This window comes from Myxine glutinosa, chromosome 8 (assembly GCF_964187855.1).
Source record: "Myxine glutinosa chromosome 8, kmMyxGlut1.1, whole genome shotgun sequence".
In the NCBI taxonomy this organism is placed as follows: Eukaryota; Metazoa; Chordata; class Myxini; order Myxiniformes; family Myxinidae; genus Myxine; species Myxine glutinosa.
This window is the reverse complement of record NC_136268.1, coordinates 79,199,727-79,221,697: the sequence shown is the minus strand read 5'-3', so window position 1 is coordinate 79,221,697 and position 21,971 is coordinate 79,199,727. Positions and strand designations below refer to the sequence as shown.

The 21,971-nt window shown below is 51.9% G+C and overlaps 1 protein-coding gene across 2 annotated transcripts in view; it reads left to right on the top strand.

Annotated features, from left to right (window-relative positions):
- Nucleotides 1-21,971, top strand: part of LOC137432617 (netrin-G1-like) — a 377,178-nt gene that overhangs the window by 249,110 nt on the left and 106,097 nt on the right. For both annotated transcript variants that reach the window (XR_013624331.1, XM_068124685.2), the window contains exon 4: nucleotides 8,001-8,173. Coding sequence is in view for 1 of the 2 variants with exons in the window: in XM_068124685.2 (XP_067980786.1) it covers nucleotides 8,001-8,173 (173 nt within the window). In the remaining variant the exon portion in view is untranslated. The remainder of the gene's footprint in view (nucleotides 1-8,000; nucleotides 8,174-21,971) is intronic.

Here is a 21,971-nt window from a genome sequence, read left to right as displayed (position 1 = left end):
TCTCCATTCAGCATGTCTCCGAGGTAGCAAAATGTTTTCACACCTTCCAGCTTCACGCCGTCTCCAAGATCCAACTCAACATTTCCTCCATCTGCAGCTCCCTCTGTGCACACCTTACATTTGAATGTAGCTGCCACACTGGTTAATGACCCTCTCAGACCACTACATTTTTGATGAACCCACTCAGCGCACATTGTACACTGAATGGAGTTCACTCCGACACCCTTCCTACACACAGGACAGGGCCACTTCGCAGTTCTTTCCACCTCACCACATGCTTTACCACTTGCCATCACCTTTGTCTTTCTGATATTCACCTTCAGACCTTTTGTCTCCATACATTCCTTCCACGTGTTCATCTTTTCCTTCAGTCCATCCATACTTTCCGCAATCAACACCAGATCATCTGCATACAACAACTCCCATGGTAAACCCTCCTTTACGTTCTGAGCCAGCACCTCCATCACAGCTACAAATAGTAGTGGACTTAGTACCGACCCCTGATGCACTCCCACCTTCACCTCAAACTCACCACTGTTCCCGTCCTTCGTCCTTACAGCTGTGCGCGCTCTTTTGTACATTGCCATCACTACTCTGATCAACCATTCCTCCACTCCTAACTTCCTCAATGCCCATGTCAATACTTTGCGTGGAACCCGATCGAATGCTTTCTCCAGATCAACAAACCCAAGAAACAACTTCTTCCTCTTCTCCATGTACTTCTCCTGCAACTGCCTCACAATGAAAAGCGCGTCTGTCATTCCTCTTCCTGGCACGAATCCAAACTGCATTTCGTCGATCTTCACTTTCTTCCTTATCCTCCTCTCCAACACCCTTTCCAATACCTTCATTCCATGCTCCAATAACTTTATCACTCGGTACGAGCCACACTCCAGAGGGTCACCTTTCCCCTTGTATAGAGGGACGAGGGTACTCAGTTCCCAATCCACTGGAATGCGGCCTTCTTTCACCACCAGATTACAGATCTCTGTCATTCTCTTCACACCCCAACTTCCCCAATGATAAAATAAATAATAATTAGTTGAATATCTGGATAATACTGCTGTTTTATCTTTAAAACGTATTTGTCTTCGCTTTAAAATAACTAAAAATGTGAAGAAAACCAAAATATTTACATGAATTACCCTTTTCATCATCAGGATTCAGGAGTCCCAAACTCCATGAAGGGGCAGCGGGGTTCCTGCAACATGCGGTGAACATTTCCGTTGCTGCAAGCCAACCTAGGACAGGTGTCGATTGCATTGCAGGGAGCTGCAGGAATTTGGAATTTGGCCAGAATATTGAATTCCACCAGTGAATGCTAACAGATGGGAGACACACCTTAACGTCCTTCCAAAGGACGGTGCACTCATTGATGATTCCATGCCAGAATCACCATGATGACCGTTTATAGTCAGGTAGGGAATCAAACCCTGTGTAGACAACTAAAAGGTGAGTGCACTTACATATGAGCTGTCGTCCCACCCCAAATTGCCTGATTATAAAATATATTGTGAAACATAACACTAATCTTGTGCTCTAAAGAGGCTTGGCGGTTTAGTAGGTAAAGAATTGCTGCTTTTCATCCCTGGTGTGCATTCAATTTCCATCTTTCCACGCAGGCTCTTTCAGCACATTCTGCTATTGCAGCTGGTGCTGCATCGAGGGAAAACTCTCAGCTTAAGAACTGTTCATATCTCACAACTTGTTGTATAACTCCACATAATCCTGTCTGAGCCATGCAACATGATGATGATAATGATCATGATTATGATGAAGGATCCCAGCCAGCACATTCAGCTGGGTCCCATATGAGTCCTTTGTGGGCTAACTTGTGGGTCCCATGTGTGTCCCCCATACGTAAGCCCCAGCTGGATTTGTCCATCGGCTCCACGCTGGTGCCAGTGGGTTGCCCATGTGGGCAGTGCATGGGTTTTTTGTAGGCTACCCCATTTGAGCAGGGCATGGGTTTTTTGTGGGCTAACCCATGTGGGCATGGCATGGGTTTTTTGTGGGCTACCGCATATGAGCAGGGCATGGGTTTTTTGTGGGCTACCCCATATGAGCAGGGCATGGGTTTTTTGTAGGCTACCCCATATGAGCAGGGCATGGTTTTTTTTTGTAGGCTACCCCATATGAGCAGGGCATGGGTTTTTTGTGGGCTACCCCATATGAGCAGGGCATGGGTTTTTTGAAGGCTACCCCATATGAGCAGGGCATGGGTTTTTTGTAGGCTACCCCATATGAGCAGGGCATGGGTTTTTTGTAGGCTACCCCATTTGAGCAGGGCATGGGTTTTTTGTGGGCTAGGCCATGTGGGCTGGGCATGGGATTTTCATGGGTTATACATGGATTTTTCCTGGGACCCATGTGAATGTAAATGGGGTGTAAATCAATACTGCATTAGCTGTATCACATCTGCTTTACTGTCAGCATAAATATAGAATGGAGTGTATTTTTAGAGACGTTTTTGCTTGAAGTGATCTTTAAGAACATCCTAACTTGGATCTGTCAAATCAGGCTAATAATGGTAAAGACTTTAATAAAATACAATGGTGTTCCTGTGGTATTTCAAATGTCTTGGAACATCTTGCCGTGGTATTCCTGGTTCCAGAATACCAAGGGTGTGAACCTCTGAACGTTTGACGAAGATCAGATCCGTTCACCCATCCCTGAGAGAAATGGCGACACACACACACACACACACACACACACACACACACACACACACACACACACACACACACACACGCGCACACACACACCTCTTATAATATGTATAGATTTACTAAAAAAAAAAAACAATCAAAAAAATCTAACTTTCAACCTGATACATTGAACCACCATCCAAAGTACCATAAAATTGACGATTCAAGTATTATTGATCTACATCAGAGTCTACAACATGGCCGCTGATTGGGAACGACAACGTTTCTTCAAACAGAATGATTCACTTCAGACCACAACAAACTCATGTTTAAAAGCTGTTGTTGAACTAGTCTCGACAACACATTGGCTGCCAGCTGATGCCCAGCTAACACAACAACGTTGGACCAACGTTGGGGCAACGCCAGCACCGTCGTTGGGCCAACGTCAAAAACCAACATTGGGCCAAAGTCATTTTGTCCCGGCGTGCCAACGGTAGGTAGACATTGGAAGGGAGGCTGGTCCAATGGTGGATCGATGTTAGACAGACGTTGGAATGAAGTGTTGGCCCAACGTTAATCAGATGTTGTAAGGGGCGTTGGCCCAACGTTCCGCAAACGTTAGAAGGGAGTGTTTGCCCACGCTTGTCCAACGCTCCCGTTAGGCTGACGTCATAGTACCCTCACTCATACAGTATCAAGAGCCTCAAAGAACAATGAGAAAAAAAAAATTATTCAATAATTTATTAAAGACTCAAATAAAAAACACAAATACAATTTTTTTAAAGAACAAGAAGCAAAATCAGGAAGAAAAAGAATGTAGTAAAATGACAACATGTAAAACATTGTTACATTTCCATCTAATCTTTTTAATGTCCTCTCTCAGCGACATTAACACATTACTCCCACAAGTTGCAACTTCAGGAAGAAAACAATGTACTGAAATGACAACACGTGAAACATCGTTACATTTCCATATACTTAATTTCCTACTGTCGTCTTCTTTCAGTGCTGCATAACTCCAACAAGCAGCAAAGTCAGGATCCGGGCAACAGGAAAGAATGGGGAAGATTTGTCCCCCGACTTGTGTTGGGGGGTGTAGTACAACCATCACGAAGAGGCGTCCCCGATAGTTATTGAATAGCAAGTTGTCACGCTTGCTGGACTTGACAAATTGGTTCCATCCGCAGTGAAGCTTGTGTTCAGTAATGATTTTTGTGAAAGAGTCCTGATAAAGCCTTTTAGGGTTTGATAGATTTAATTGGCTGCCTGTAATCATCAGCGTCTGACATATACCTTGCTGGAAAGCCACACACACACACACACACACACACACACACACACACACACACACACACACACACACACACACACACATACACACACACACACACACACACACACACACACACACACCTGCTGAAACCCGCATATGGAGATGACAAACAATGGAGTAGCATCTTGATACCATTTCATTCACGTATATGAAGTAAATAAACCATGTAAAACGCAGACCTTCGAACATGGAGACACGTGCGTAACTTCAAAACAAAACCGGTGAACCACACAAAACACCAGCACAAACAAAACACCATCACAACACACACAACTCATAGTGACAACGAAATATCTCTCACCTCGGCCGTTGAGTCACGTGAGCAAGGCCCGTCACACTTCAACAGCTAGATGGTATTCATGGAATACTTACCCTGCGCAGTCAACTTGGTGCGAGCCAACTCTTCTGTTGAACGTGAACGTTTTTTCCCCTTTGATACAATATGGCTGCCAGACCACGTGAGCGATGACATCATAAATGTATATTCTCTTATATAAATTGTTGCTTAAAGCCTGGTGGTGGCTTAGCGGTTAAGGTGCCGGCTTGGGATCCTCGGATCCTGGGTTTGTAATCCCTGTCGATCGCTGAATTAACGCCAGCGGGGTTGACTCAGCCTGTCATCCTTCGACAAATTGAATACCAGTTCACTGGCGATTCTCTGTGTATCGCAAGAGGCAACCAACAGGGTTGGTGGCAGGAAGGGCATCCGGCCATAAAACATTGCTTCAAAAAGGGGAAGATTGCCAAAAAAGGCCAACCCCCGCTCTGTGGGGAAAAATGGCCTCTAAAGGCGGTTCTTTTCTTTCTATAATTGTTCCATAGATCATGCTCAATAAATTTCACTGTTCAGACCAAGCGTTGTCCCTGTCGAATTATGACGTCATAATTACGTCCACCAATGATGTCATCGTTAACAACACCTATTCCCCATGTGGAGTTCTTTACAATGAGCCACGTTTCAATTTTTTCAATGGAGCGCTTTTGGAGATATAGAGGTGCAACGTTTTTCGGTTTTTCCAAGATGGCGCCGCTACCACATGACCTATGACGTCATGATTATCATTAAAATATTCTACAGGAGGAGGCGCTCCTATGGTGAAAATTTAGTGTCTATTAAACCAATAGTTGCTGAGAAAAAAAATTCATAATGACCGGTTGTGTTGTACATGTCCAATAATGACGTCATAACAGAGGCACCGATGACATCATTAACATATCTTATTCCCCATGGGGAGTAGTTGACATTGAGCCAGGTCTCAATTTTTTCCATGGAGTGGTTTCAGAGATATCGAGGTGCGAAGTTTTTCCAAGATGGCGCCTGTACCACGTGACCTATGAACGTCATAATTATCATTAAAAAATTCTACAGGAGGAGCCACTCATATTATGAAAATTTCGTGTCCATCAGACTAACAGTTGCAGAGGATTTTTTTTTTTCATGCTGATCAGATCAAGCGTTGTACTTGTCGAATTATGACGTCATAATGAAGGTGCCGATGACATCATCATCAACATATCTCATTCCCCATTCCCAACAATCTCGTTATTCCACATCTTGTATGTAGTGGTGTATGTTATTGGTTGAATTGACATTTTATGGCCTTTGGTGAGGTCATGTGGCTGTGCTGTGCAGAGTACATGACCAGGCCTAGTTAGATACCTGCGCTCGCAAAGCGAAAAGCAGCGTTAGTCATTTGTGTGGCATACGTGTCTGCATTTTAAAAATTCATTTTCTCGGCAACCGTTGGTCCGATTGACACGATATTTTACCATAGGAGTGCCTCCGCCTGTAGAATTTTTTTTTATTCATAATTATCACGTCATAGGTCACTTGGTATGGACGCCATCTTGGAAAAACGTTGCACCTCTATATCTCCCAAACGGCTCAATGGAAAAAGTTGAAACAAGGCTCATTGTGAAGTACTCCCCATGGGGAATAAGAAATGTTAATGATGATGTCATCAGTGCCTTCATTATGACGTCATAATTCGACAAGTATATACAACGCTTGATCTGATCAATATGAAAAAAAAATTCTCTGCAACTGTTCGTCCGATGGACACAACTTTATTTATTTTTTTATTTTTATTTTTATTTTTTTTATTTTTTTTGTATACAATATTGAGGCTCGTGAAAGAGCGAACATTAATCACACAGAAAGACAAACCGACACATAAAACATATAACATAGGGAGCGGTAGACAAGATGGGGAGAGAGGGGGAAGGACACAAACACAACATTTGAGAGCAGGGACCGATTTAATAATTTTTTTACTTTAGGAGCACTTCCCCTGCAACAAATTCCCTTGCAAATGAAACCTGGGACTCCTTACTAATGCTTCCACTAACTTTTCATGTAAATGTGAGGCATGCAAAAGAACGCACTCTGACAATGCTTTGTGTGAGCGGAAGCTTGAAGTTTCACGGCCGATGTATAATCTCGAGTAGCTGGTTTGCACACATTCCAGAAGTAATAATAATCAAATCAAAGTAATTGAATTTGTAAGATTTGAATTGAATTTGAATTTGAATTTGAATTTGAATTGAATAATAATTTGTAAGAATCAAAGTAATAATAAATAAATAAAACACTATTTAATAAGTCAATTCTGTCCAATGGAAAATTAACCTTTCGTCAATTTATTATTACTCCCTGGCGGGAGTAATGCATTCGATCGTGTCCGTCCGTGTGTGTGTGTGTGTGTGTTCGTATATTCGTGTGTTTGTGAACAAGATATCTGGAAAAGTTCTGAACGGATTTGGATGAAAGTTGGTGGGATGATTGCCCTTGGGATAAGGAAGAATTGCTTAGTTTTCGGTGAAGCTCAGGATATTATTCCGGATCCAGGAATTTTTTGAAGGATTTTTTTACCATTGGAATATAGGGCTCATTTTTTTTTAACATTGTCTTCTATATATTCTATATGTAACATTGTGATATGAAAATAGTTTTCATATTTGTTGTAAATGTAGTTTAAACTCGTGGTTATGCGTTAGAGCGGTGTATTTTTTTTTTAGCAGCGTTGTCTTCAAGGTTCTTTTTTAAAATAATAGACATATTCTGTCATTTTAAAACCACCAAAGCGTGTATTCGGTCTCCCCGTTTCATAAAATGTATCGTTTGCTACGTATAATGCTTTAAAACTGTTTTTTTTTTAACCTCAGAAGAGATATCAACATTTACCTCAGCGAATGTCAGTATTTGATGAACTTATAAAGACTTAGGTGCGTTACAAGTGTGACAAGCATGTGCACGGGATTCTTCCCAGAAGAATGAGTGGTCGCATTAGCTTGTACGACTTAAAATGAGCGAGTTTTGTTTTCACGTTTGGGCCAGTTTTACATGTTGCATCCCTTAGGAATGACACGAACGTTTTCCTGGCTTACAATTTTATTTGAAGTCACACATGCCTCAAAATACACTCACTTATATAGAATTGAACGCTGAATCCAAAAATGTAAGTGAAATTGCCTTGTTTTTTTAACATTATCTTCTATATATTCTAAATATATATATATCTGTGCAGTGTTTGTCTTGTGTTGTCTTGTCTTGTCACTGAACTACTCCCTCAAACTTTTGTGAAATCGTACTATTCCAACTTGACCCACGGCGGGAGTATGCGCTCTACTGAGTGGCGTTCTAGTTTCATTTGATTTGAGAGGATGCTTTGAGATTTAAGAGGGCTCTTTTATACCTTTTTACAACCACAAGATAGCAACCAACAACAACACACACGCACTAATTTATTGTTTTTCCACAAAAAATTACATTACACCTTTCTATCAGTCGCAGTAAGATTCTGATAATAATTTCAGTCTTTTCATATTTTGTGGGCCCATCCCGTATCACCTCTGCCATATGTGTTTTGCTATTTTGCAATTAAGTTGAATAAATTTAATAATATTAAGTACACTTCAGGATACCAGTGTTGTGCTCGTTTAAATATGTTACAATTGTAGACAAAGTGTCTCTTACCTTCCTCTTTAAAAAATATATCATTATGTTGTTTGAGTTGCAGATGTTGGTGTAATCTCCATGCAGAAGCCTGCATTGTGAGTGATGGACATCTCATGTGCAACTGCCAACACCACACTGGGGGTCCAGACTGTAACCGCTGTGTGCCAGGCTTTCATGGATCTGGGTGGCGATCTGGCTCTTACCTGCCCTACCCCGTGGGCACCACCAACGCCTGTACGTTTTCATTATCATAATCACTCGAATGAAACAAACACGCATGAACCACGTCTCCTTGATATCCAGTTTGTTGAGTTTGTAAGAATGCTCACACATTTTTATTTTTTTTATTTTTTAATACTGAATCGAGGCTCGTGAAAGAGCTGGGGACCACGAGGGAAAGACAGTACAGGGGGACCACGAGGGAAAGACAGCACAGGGGGACCACGAGGGAAAGACAGCACAGAGGGACCACGAAGGAAAGACAGCACAGGGGGACCACGAGGGAAAAGACAGCACAGGGGGACCACGAGGGAAAGACAGCACAGAGGGACCACGAGGGAAAAGACAGCACAGAGGGACCACGAGGGAAAGACAGCACAGGGGGACCACGAGGGAAAGACAGCACAGAGGGACCACGAGGGAAAGACAGCACAGGGGGACCACGAGGGAAAAGACAGCACAGGGGGACCACGAGGGAAAGACAGCACAGGGGGACCACGAGGGAAAAGACAGCACAGGGGGACCACGAGGGAAAGACAGCACAGAGGGACCACGAGGGAAAAGACAGCACAGAGGGACCACGAGGGAAAGACAGCACAGGGGGACCACGAGGGAAAGACAGCACAGAGGGACCACGAGGGAAAGACAGCACAGGGGGACCACGAGGGAAAAGACAGCACAGGGGGACCACGAGGGAAAGACAGCACAGGGGGACCACGAGGGAAAAGACAGCACAGGGGGACCACGAGGGAAAGACAGCACAGAGGGACCACGAGGGAAAGACAGCACAGGGGGACCACGAGGGAAAAGACAGCACAGGGGGACCACGAGGGAAAGACAGCACAGGGGGACCGCGAGGGAAAGACAGCACAGAGGGACTGCGAGGGAAAGACAGCACAGGGGGACCGCGAGGGAAAGACAGTACAGGGGGACCACGAGGGAAAGACAGCACAGGGGGACCATGAGGGAAAGACAGCACAGGGGGACCACGAGGGAAAGACAGCACAGAGGGACCACGAGGGAAAGACAGCAACAGAGGGACCGCGAGGGAAAGACAGCACAGGGGGACCACGAGGGAAAGACAGCACAGGGGGACCGTGAGGGAAAGACAGCACAGAGGGACCGCGAGGGAAAGACAGCACAGAGGGACCGCGAGGGAAAGACAGCACAGAGGGACCGCGAGGGAAAGACAGCACAGAGGGACCACGAGGGAAAGACAGCACAGGGGGGCCGCGAGGGAAAGACAGCACAGTGGGACCGCGAGGGAAAGACAGCACAGAGGGACCGCGAGGGAAAGACAGCACAAAGGGACTGCGAGGGAAAGACAGCACAGGGGGACCACAGTGAGGGAAAGACAGCACAGGGGGACCGCGAGGGAAAGACAGCACAGAGGGACCGCGAGGGAAAAACAGCACAGGGGGACCGCGAGGGAAAGACAGCACAGGGGGACTGTGAGGGAAAGACAGCACAGGGGGACCACGAGGGAAAGACAGCACAGGGGGATCACGAGGGAAAGACAGCACAGAGGGACCACGAGGGAAAGACAGCACAGGGGGACCACGAGGGAAAAGACAGCACAGGGGGACCACGAGGGAAAGACAGCACAGGGGGACCACGAGGGAAAAGACAGCACAGGGGGACCACGAGGGAAAGACAGCACAGAGGGACCACGAGGGAAAGACAGCACAGGGGGGCCACGAGGGAAAAGACAGCACAGGGGGACCACGAGGGAAAGACAGCACAGGGGGACCGCGAGGGAAAGACAGCACAGAGGGACTGCGAGGGAAAGACAGCACAGAGGGACCGCGAGGGAAAGACAGCACAGGGGGACCGCGAGGGAAAGACAGTACAGGGGGACCACGAGGGAAAGACAGCACAGGGGGACCATGAGGGAAAGACAGCACAGGGGGACCACGAGGGAAAGACAGCACAGAGGGACCACGAGGGAAAGACAGCAACAGAGGGACCGCGAGGGAAAGACAGCACAGGGGGACCACGAGGGAAAGACAGCACAGGGGGACCGCGAGGGAAAGACAGCACAGAGGGACCATGAGGGAAAGACAGTACAGAGGGACCGCGAGGGAAAGACAGCACAGAGGGACCGCGAGGGAAAGACAGCACAGAGGGACCGTGAGGGAAAGACAGCACAGAGGGACCGCGAGGGAAAGACAGCACAGAGGGACCACGAGGGAAAGACAGCACAGGGGGGCCGCGAGGGAAAGACAGCACAGTGGGACCGCGAGGGAAAGACAGCACAGAGGGACCGCGAGGGAAAGACAGCACAAAGGGACTGCGAGGGAAAGACAGCACAGGGGGACCACAGTGAGGGAAAGACAGCACAGGGGGACCGCAAGGGAAAGACAGCACAGAGGGACCGCGAGGGAAAAACAGCACAGGGGGACCACGAGGGAAAGACAGCACAGAGGGACCGTGAGGGAAAAACAGCACAGGGGGACCGCGAGGGAAAGACAGCACAGGGGGACTGCGAGGGAAAGACAGCACAGGGGGACCACGAGGGAAAGACAGCACAGGGGGACCACGAGGGAAAGACAGCACAGAGGGACCACGAGGGAAAGACAGCACAGAGGGACCACGAGGGAAAGACAGCACAGAGGGACCACGAGGGAAAGACAGCACAGAGGGACCCCAAGGGAAAGACAGCACAGAGGGACCGCGAGGGAAAGACAGTACAGTGGGACCGCGAGGGAAAGACAGCACAGTGGGACCGCGAGGGAAAGACAGCACAGAGGGACAGCGAGGGAAAGACAGTACAGAGGGACCGCGAGGGAAAGACAGCACAGGGGCACCACGAGGGAAAGACAGCACAGAGGGACCGCGAGGGAAAGACAGTACAGTGGGACCGCGAGGGAAAGACAGCACAGAGGGACCACGAGGGAAAGACAGCAACAGAGGGACCGCGAGGGAAAGACAGCACAGGGGGACCACGAGGGAAAGACAGCACAGGGGGACCGTGAGGGAAAGACAGCACAGAGGGACCACGAGGGAAAGACAGTACAGAGGGACCACGAGGGAAAGACAGCACAGAGGGACCGCGAGGGAAAGACAGCACAGAGGGACCACGAGGGAAAGACAGCACAGTGGGACCGCGAGGGAAAGACAGCACAGAGGGACCACGAGGGAAAGACAGCACAGGGGGGCCGCGAGGGAAAGACAGCACAGTGGGACCGCGAGGGAAAGACAGCACAGAGGGACCGCGAGGGAAAGACAGCACAAAGGGACTGCGAGGGAAAGACAGCACAGGGGGACCACAGTGAGGGAAAGACAGCACAGGGGGACCGCGAGGGAAAGACAGCACAGAGGGACCGCGAGGGAAAAACAGCACAGGGGGACCGCGAGGGAAAGACAGCACAGGGGGACTGTGAGGGAAAGACAGCACAGGGGGACCATGAGGGAAAGACAGCACAGGGGGACCACGAGGGAAATACAGCACAGAGGGACCACGAGGGAAAGACAGCACAGAGGGACCATGAGGGAAAGACAGCACAGGGGGACCACGAGGGAAAAGACAGCACAGGGGGACCACGAGGGAAAGACAGCACAGGGGGACCACGAGGGAAAAGACAGCACAGGGGGACCACGAGGGAAAGACAGCACAGAGGGACCACGAGGGAAAGACAGCACAGGGGGGCCACGAGGGAAAAGACAGCACAGGGGGACCACGAGGGAAAGACAGCACAGGGGGACCGCGAGGGAAAGACAGCACAGAGGGACTGCGAGGGAAAGACAGCACAGAGGGACCGCGAGGGAAATACAGCACAGGGGGACCGCGAGGGAAAGACAGTACAGGGGGACCACGAGGGAAAGACAGCACAGGGGGACCATGAGGGAAAGACAGCACAGGGGGACCACGAGGGAAAGACAGCACAGAGGGACCACGAGGGAAAGACAGCAACAGAGGGACCGCGAGGGAAAGACAGCACAGGGGGACCACGAGGGAAAGACAGCACAGGGGGACCGTGAGGGAAAGACAGCACAGAGGGACCACGAGGGAAAGACAGTACAGAGGGACCGCGAGGGAAAGACAGCACAGAGGGACCGCGAGGGAAAGACAGCACAGAGGGACCGCGAGGGAAAGACAGCACAGAGGGACCGCGAGGGAAAGACAGCACAGAGGGACCACGAGGGAAAGACAGCACAGGGGGGCCGCGAGGGAAAGACAGCACAGTGGGACCGCGAGGGAAAGACAGCACAGAGGGACCGCGAGGGAAAGACAGCACAAAGGGACTGCGAGGGAAAGACAGCACAGGGGGACCACAGTGAGGGAAAGACAGCACAGGGGGACTGCGAGGGAAAGACAGCACAGAGGGACCGCGAGGGAAAAACAGCACAGGGGGACCGCGAGGGAAAGACAGCACAGAGGGACCGCGAGGGAAAAACAGCACAGGGGGACCGCGAGGGAAAGACAGCACAGGGGGACTGCGAGGGAAAGACAGCACAGGGGGACCACGAGGGAAAGACAGCACAGGGGGACCACGAGGGAAAGACAGCACAGAGGGACCACGAGGGAAAGACAGCACAGAGGGACCACGAGGGAAAGACAGCACAGAGGGACCACGAGGGAAAGACAGCACAGAGGGACCCCGAGGGAAAGACAGCACAGAGGGACCGCGAGGGAAAGACAGTACAGTGGGACCGCGAGGGAAAGACAGCACAGTGGGACCGCGAGGGAAAGACAGCACAGAGGGACAGCGAGGGAAAGACAGTACAGAGGGACCGCGAGGGAAAGACAGCACAGGGGCACCACGAGGGAAAGACAGCACAGAGGGACCGCGAGGGAAAGACAGTACAGTGGGACCGCGAGGGAAAGACAGCACAGTGGGACCGCGAGGGAAAGACAGCACAGTGGGACCGCGAGGGAAAGACAGCACAGTGGGACCGCGACGGAAAGACAATACAGTGGGACCGCGATGGAAAGACAGCACAGTGGGACCGCGAGGGAAAGACAGCACAACGGGACCGCGAGGGAAAGACAGTACAGTTGGGACCGCGAGGGAAAGACAGTACAGAGGGACCACGAGGGAAAGACAGCACAGAGGGACCGCGAGGGAAGGACAGTACAGAGGGACCGCAAGGGAAAGACAGTACAGTTGGGACCGCGAGGGAAAGACAGTACAGAGGGGGACCACGAGGGAAAGACAGCACAGTGGGACCGCGAGGGAAAGACAGCACAGAGGGACCGCGAGGGAAAGACAGCACAGTGGGACCGCGAGGGAAAGACAGCACAGTGGGACCGCGAGGGAAAGACAGCACAGAGGGACCGTGATGGAAAGACAATACAGTGGGACCGCGATGGAAAGACAGCACAGTGGGACCGCGAGGGAAAGACAGCACAACGGGACCGTGAGGGAAAGACAGTACAGTTGGGACCGCGAGGGGACAGTACAGATGGACCGCGAGGGAAAGACAGCACAGAGGGACCGCGAGGGAAGGACAGTACAGAGGGACCGTGAGGGAAAGACAGTACAGTTGGGACCACGAGGGAAAGACAGTACAGAGGGACCACGAGGGAAAGACAGTGGTTGTGTAATTATTGATAGAATGGGTAATTAATAGAATGGAAGATTTATTGGATAATTTATCGATTGATAACATCAATTCGAAGTGTGTTTCACGTCATACCTGGTTTGATTGAGAAATGTTATCTTTCAGAACAACGATAAAAAAATTATATCCTATCGTTTAAAAATACGGAAACAGTTTAAACAAATATCCTCAACAAGATTGTGGCGGACACAAAAGCCCACTGGCGTGGTGACATCATTCCGCGCACCAAGTGGGCGGTGGCCACGCCCGAGGGGTAGGCGTGGCCTCATCATATACACCGGGCGCGCAGCCCGGAGCGCGCCAGTGTTACAGTGAGCTCCTGAAATAAAGACGCTTATAAGTTACCGCTTGTCTGGTTCCTCCTTGCTCGCAAGCAGCGCGCGTAACGCCACGCTTTACTGGTGACCCCCTCGACGTTGGATCTGCCGGAGCGATCCTTCCACACGCGACGCCATTGCCATGGCCAACTTCATCAAACTTCCCGAATTTTGGGAGGCTCAGGCCGAAGTCTGGTTCGTCCAGGCCGAAGCCCAATTTCAGCCTCGGCGCCTCACCGGCGATGACACGCGCTATTGCCACGTCGTCGCCTCCCTCGGGCCCGGCACGGCCGCTCGAGTTGTGTCCGTCCTTCGCCACCCACCGGACGGCCACAAGTACGAGGCACTCAAGCGGCTACTCCTAGCCACGTTCGGCCTCACGGATGACGCACGGGCCGACCGCCTCCTGGATCTCCCCGAGCTCGGTGACACGCGCCCGTCGGTCCGAATGGACCATATGCTGTCACTCTTGGGCGACGAAGCCCCCGGTTCTCTATTCCGGGCGCTTTTCCGTCGCCAACTTCCAGCGCAGGTTCGCCTCGCGTTGGCCGGGACCGGGCTAACGGAACCCCGAGCATTGGCAGCCGAGGCGGACAAGTACTTCGCCGCTTGGGACACGCGGGCGAGAGTCGGCGTGGCCGTCACGGCCCTCGTGGCTGATGCTGCTGATGCTGCTGCTGATGCTGCTGATCCACAGCATCAGCTTATACAGCATACGCAGCATGCTGATACGCACCTCGTGACCGCCGCCACGCCCCGCCCACCGCCGCGGCGAAAACCGCCACCGCGGGGAAACCCGCCAACTCCACCGGCCTGGCGGAGCCAGCCGCGCTCCTCCAGCTCCACCACCTGGTGCTGGTTCCACGCCAAGTTCGGCCACGAAGCTCGGCAGTGTCATCTGCCATGCTCCTTCAACAGGTCGGGAAACGCCCGGGCCGGCGCTCAATAGTGGCGATGAGCGCCGGCCGTTCGAGCAGCCTGCTGTTCATAACGGACACCTTCTCCGGGCGCCATTAGCTGTGCGACACGGGAGCGCAGGTGAGTGTCATTCCCGCCGGCACGTCAGACAAGCACGCCGCGGGTGGGGGCCCCGCGCTGCTTGCCGCGAACGGGACGCCCATCCGTACGTACGGAAAACGCTGCCTCTCTCTGCGGTTCGGAGGGCAAGTTTTCTGATGGACGTTCGTCACCGCCGACGTGCCCATGGCACTGCTTGGCGCGGACTTCCTGTGCGCTAATGGGCTCCTGGTCGATGTCAAGCGCAGACGTCTTGTCCAGGCCGAGACGTTCAGCTCGCTCGCTTGTGCGTTGCCCAGCTCAACGAGCGGCTTGCCAAGCGGCTTGCCGAACGGTTCGGTTCCGGCCACGTTGGTCTGTACGCTTCCGGCAGCGGACGCATTCACCCGCCTCCTCGCCGGCTTCCCGGCCCTCTCGCGGCCCACCTTCTCGGCGGGGGCCGTCAAGCACAGGGTGGCCCATCACATCCCCACCGTCGGGCCACCGGTCTACGCCCGGGCACGCCGCCTCGAGCCGACGAAGCTGGCGGTGGCAAAAGCGGGGTTCGCTACCCTGGAGCGACTCGGCATCGTTCGGCGCTCAGAGAGCGCTTGGGCGTCGCCGCTGCACATCGTGCTGAAGCCCGGCGGGGGATGGCGACCGTGCAGGGACTATCGCCGTCTCAATGACGCCACGACTCCCGACCGCTACCCCGTCCCCCACATTCAGGACTTTTCCGCCCGTTTGGCGGGCATGTCCTTCTTCTCGAAGGTGGACCTCATACGCAGCTACCATCAGGTCCCCGTCAGGCCGGAGGACGTCCCGAAGACGGAGGTCATCACGCCATTCGGACTCTTCAAGTTCCTGCGCATGCCCTTCGGTCTGAAGAATGCGGCTCAGGCGTTCCAGCGACTGATGGAAAGCGTCCTGCGTGACTTGGATTTTGTCTACGTCTACCTGGACGATATCCTTGTCGCCAGCGCGTCCCGCGAAGAGCACCTACGCCACCTCCGCATGCTCTTCGAACGCCTGGGCCAGCATGGCCTGATTGTGAACCCCGCAAAGTGCCGGTTCGGCGCCACCATAATCGATTTTCTGGGGCACCGTGTCACCAGGCACTGAGCCGTCCCCCTGCCGGCCAAGGTGGAGGTGGTGAAGGGGTTTCCGCGCCCCCGCACGATCAGAGGGCTGCAGGAGTTCCTGGGCATGGTGAACTTTTACCATCGGTTCCTGCCCCGTATCGCCCAGCTCCTGCACCCCCTGCACGAAGCTCTCCGAGGTAAGCCGGGCAAAGGCGACGTTACCTGGACCAAGCAGATGGACACGGCGTTCACGGGCGCGAAGCTCGCCTTGGCTAACGCCACCATGCTCGCGCACCCGGCGCCCGATGCACCGATCGCCCTCACCACCGATGCCTCAGACTACGCGGTGGGCACCGTGCACGAGCAATGGGTGCATGGAGCTTGGCAACCGCTGGCGTTCTTTAGCCGGCAGCTTCGCCCGCCCGAACGCCGTTACAGTACCTTCGACCGCGAGTTGCTCGGGCTTCACTTGGCGGTCAGGCACTTCCGCCATCTGCTCGAGGGCCGTGCGTTCACTGCCTTCGTCGACCACAAGCCGCTGATCTTCACGATGGGCAAGGTCACCGAGCCGTGGTCGGCCCGGCAGCAGCGTCACCTCTCGGCCGTGTCCGAGTACACGATGGACATCCAGCACGTCGCGGGGAAGGACAACCCGGTGGCGGATTGCCTTTCCCGGGCCGTCGCCCACGCAGTCCACCTCGGCATCGACTATGCCCGGATGGCAGTGGACCAGGCCGCTGACCCCGACGTCCAGGCCTTGCGGACCGCCGTCACGGGCCTCCGCGTCACCGAGGTGGCGTTCGACGGCGCGGGCGCGGCCCTCTTGTGCGACGTCTCCCTCGGGCGTCCTCGCCCCATCGTGCCCGCGGGCTGGCAGCGCCAGGTGTTTGACGCCATCCACGGCCTGTCCCACCCGGGCGCGAGGGCCTCCCAAAGGCTGATCGCCGACAAGTTCGTCTGGCATGGCCTCCGGAAGGCCGTCCGTGGCTGGGCCAGGACGTGCCTCGCGTGCCAGCGCGCCAAGGTGCACCGGCACACCCAGGCCCCGTTGGCCCCGTTCACGGTGCTGGAACGCCGGTTTGACCACGTCCACGTGGACCTGGTGGGACCTCTGCCCCCCTCGCGGGGTTTCACCTACGTCCTCACCATGGTGGACCGCACCACCCGGTGGCCGGAGGCCGTGCCCTTGGCGTCGACAACAGCGGCCGATGTCGCGCAGGCTTTCATCGCCACCTGGGTCGCCCGGTTCGGCGCCCCCTCAGACATCTCGTCTGACCGCGGCCCCCAGTTCACCTCGGAGCTCTGGGGGGCGGTCGCGCAGGGGCTCGGGGTCCGGCTGCACCGAACCACGGCCTACCACCCCCAGGCTAACGGCCTGTGTGAGCGATTTCACTGCTCATTGAAGGCCACGCTCCGGGCCACCCTCCGCGACGGCGGCTGGGTCGACAGGCTGCCCTGGGTCCTGCTGGGCCTCCGGACGGCGCCCAAGGAGGACCTGTGCGCATCCGCGGCGGAGTTGGTCTTCGGGCAACCGCTGCGGGTGCCGGGCGAGTTCCTCCCCGACTCCACGGCACCATGGTCCGCGGCACAGCAGCGCTCCGCTCTGCAAGAGACCGCCCAGAGGTTCGCCCCGGTGCCAACGGCATGCCACGGGCACCCACCGACACACGTCGCCCCGGAGCTTCGCACGGCGGAGTACGTCTTCGTCCGCCACGATGCCCACCGGACACCACTGCGGCCCCCGTACGACGGGCCTTTCCGCGTGCTGGAGACCGGGGCGAAACACTTCACCCTGGACATCGGCGGTACTCCTGACCGCGTTTCGGTAGACCGCCTCAAGCCGGCCCACCTCGACGTGGACCATCCACCGCCAGTGGCCCGACCCCCGGCACCGCCCAGCCCCGCCGCCACGCCGCCCCCCGGTCCTGCACCCATCCCAGAGGCAGCCAGGGGCATCCCACCTGGCATCCCTGCACCCCGGACGCCGCCGATCGCCAGGGGGCGCTTCGGCCGGGTCATTCGTCTGCCCCGCAAACTGGCCCTCCAGGTGCGCGGGAATTCTGGGGGGGGCGCGTGTGGCGGACACAAAAGCCCACTGGCGTGGTGACATCATTCCGCGCACCAAGTGGGCGGTCGCCACGCCCGAGGGGTAGGCGTGGCCTCATGATATACACCGGGCGCGCAGCCCGGAGTGCGCCAGTGTTACAGTGAGCTCCTGAAATAAAGACGCTTATAAGTTACCGCTTGTCCGCTTCCTCCTTGCTCGCAAGCAGCGCGCGTAACGCCGCGCTTTAATATCAAGACAGTCAAGTGTTACAAGACAGTATTATTTATTAACATTAACAAGACAGTCAAGTGCTTCTATTAGCTTGTGCATTGCCACTTATTGTGTATAATTCCATTTTCAGACTTACACTTGACATGTATGTTGTAAAAACCTTTTGTACAAAACACCAAGGGATTCATTTAAGTGTTGGGATGGAACATTTATTCACTCGTTTACTGCCTTTTATGGCACTGCAGTAAAATTTTCAGGTATTTATATGTGCTACACACTTAAAACATTTCCTTTTTCCTCCTTTCATTTTGTTTAAAGGTGTTTATCACTTCCCCCATCATCTAACCACATCCGTTCACATCTCTTCATGTTGACTGGTGTTAAACAGTCATCTGACTTGTGATTATCACATGAATTCCCTCCTCCCTGCTGTGTGGTTTAAAATGATCTTTTTGTTTGTATTGCTTAGAAAATTCTACACTTTTTTTTTTTTTTTTTGTATACTGAATCGAGGCTCGTGAAAGAGCTAACATTTATTTCACAAACAAATCAACCAGACAAACAAAATATATAAAAAGAGGGAGCAGAAGACAAGATGGGGAGAGAAGGGGAAGCACACAAACACAACATTTGAGAGCAGGGAGATGTATGGGAGGGAGAGGGCTTGGGGGGAGGAGGCGTGGGAAGGGGAGGGGGAGGGGGGGGGTGTGGGAGAAATATAAAACACAAGGACACCAAGGACTTCCAGGACAGAAGTTGGTATTTCAAAAAAGTGGATTTGGGGTGTTATAGTGATCACTATAACTCTCTCCATCCATCACCATCCATGAAGTACATGGAGTGACTTCCTCTCCCTCCCATACATCTCCCTGCTCTCAAATGTTGTGTTTGTGTGCTTCCCCTTCTCTCCCCATCTTGTCTTCTGCTCCCTCTTTTTATATATTTTGTTTGTCTGGTTGATCCAAAGTGAAGAGTGAAGGGTACGGGAGCAGAAACAGCAGAGCATGAAAGTTATAAGGCAGCCAGGAAGGCTGCAAAGAAAGAGGTAGCAAAGGCGCAGGAGGCATGTAGGAAAATGTTCGGAGAACGCTTGGATTCGGAAGAGGGTCAGAAAGCAGTATTCAGGATTGCAAAGCAGATAACGAAAGAGAGGTGTGATGTGATGGGGGTGAGTTGCTTGAAGGATGAAGTGGGACAAATCGTTGTCGACCCAGATGGAATTAAAGGAAGATGGAAAAGATATATGGAAATGCTGTTGAATACAGAGAATGAATGGGATGGCAACATAGAGAGTAACCCAGTTTTAGGACCGGCAGAGAAGATAACTGAGAAGGAAGTTGAGGAAGCGATAAAAGCAATGAAGAGTGGAAAAGCGGGAGGGCCGACGGGAGTTGTGGGAGATATGTTGAAGGCAGCAGGAAGTTGGGGTGTGAAGAGAATGACAGAGATCTGTAATTTGGTGGTGAAAGAAGGCCGCATTCCAGTGGATTGGGAACTGAGTACCCTCGTCCCTCTATACAAGGGGAAAGGTGACCCTCTGGAGTGTGGCTCGTACCGAGCGATAAAGTTATTGGAGCATGGAATGAAGGTATTGGAAAGGGTGTTGGAGAGGAGGATAAGGAAGAAAGTGAAGATTGACGAAATGCAGTTTGGATTTATGCCAGGAAGAGGAATGACAGATGCGCTTTTCATTGTGAGGCAGTTGCAGGAGAAGTACATGGATAAGAGGAAGAAGTTGTTTTTTGGGTTTGTTGATCTGGAGAAAGCATTCGATAGGGTTCCACGCAAAGTATTGACATGGGCATTGAGGAAGTTAGGAGTGGAGGAATGGTTGATCAGAGTAGTGATGGCAATGTACAAAAGAGCACGCACAGCTGTAAGGACGAAGGACGGGAACAGTGGTGAGTTTGAGGTGAAGGTGGGAGTGCATCAGGGGTCGGTACTAAGTCCACTACTATTTGTAGCTGTGATGGAGGTGCTGGCTCAGACCGTAAAGGAGGGTTTACCATGGGAGTTGTTGTATCTGGTGTTGATTGCGGAAAGTATGGATGGACTGAAGGAAAAGATGAACAAGTGGAAGGAATGTATGGAGACAAAAGGTCTGAAGGTGAATATCGGAAAGACAAAGGTGATGGCAAGTGGTAAAGCATGTGGTGAGGTGGAAAGAACTGGGAAGTGGCCCTGTGCTGTGTGTAGGAAGGGTGTCGGGGTGAACTCCATTCAATGTACAATGTGTGCTGAGTGGGTTCATCAAAAATGTAGTGGTCTGAGAGGGTCATTAACCAGTGTGGCAGCTACATTCAAATGTAAGGTGTGCACAGAGGGAGCTGCAGATGGAGGAAATGTTGAGTTGGATCTTGGAGACGGCGTGAAGCTGGAAGGTGTGAAAACATTTTGCTACCTCGGAGACATGCTGAATGGAGAAGGTGGATCAGACTCGGCAACGGTTGCTCGAGTGAGATGTGCATGGAAGAAGTTTCGGGAACTGAGTGGCGTGCTGATGAGGAGGAGAGTGTCGCTGAAGCTGAAGGGAAAGGTGTATGCTGCATGTGTGAGAAGTGTTATGATTTATGGGAGCGAGACATGGGTAATGAACGTAGAGCAGCAACGAAGGCTGGAAAGGGTGGAAATGCGAATGGTTCGATGGATGTGCGGAGTATCGTTGAGAGAGAGGAAGACAAATGATGAATTGCGAAAGATGATGGGAATATTGCCTGTGATCGATGCTGTGAAGAGGAACAGGTTGAGATGGTTTGGTCATGTATTGAGGAAGGATGAAAGTGACTGGTTGAGAAGAGTGATGGAAGTTAATGTAGAAGGAAGTAGAGGACGGGGAAGACCGAGAAAGACTTGGCTAAAGATGGTGGAAGAAGAAATGCGGGCAAGGGGGTTAACAAGGAGAGATGCAGAAAATAGGGCAAAATGGAGAAGATTGTCATGGGGACCGCAAGGCTAACCCCCGCTCTAGCAGGGAACATGGCGTTAAAATGCATGTTGTTGTTGTTGTATAGTGATCTATATTATAACAGAGCCGTTTGTCTGTCTGTCTGTCTGTCTGTCTGTGTCACCATCTTTCTCAGAGATGGCTGAACGGATTTTCGTCAAACTTTCAGAGATTCATCAGTGAGTGCTGGAGAGTGTTTTAGGCAAAACTAGAACGGCCATCTTCGATGTCACGACGTCGACGAATATGCCTCCTCCAACATTATTACAGCATTGTAATATTTGCACCAAGTTTATTTAAATCCATTCAGCTGTTCTCAAGTTATCACATTTCTACCTGACATGACCTCTGACTTTTTACCTGTTGACCCCAAAATTTAATCAGTTCATGCTTACATCGTTATACATACCTGCACCAAGTTTTAATTTAAATCACTTCAGCTGTTCACGAGTTCTCACATTTTTACCTGACATGACATCTGACCTTTGGCCTTTGACCTCGGGACCCCCAAAATCTAATCCTTTAATCTTTACATCATCATACATATCTGTACCAAGTTTGAATTAGATCACTTCAGCCATTCTCAAGTTGTAGACCAATTACAAACTTTGACCATTGACCTTTGCCCCCA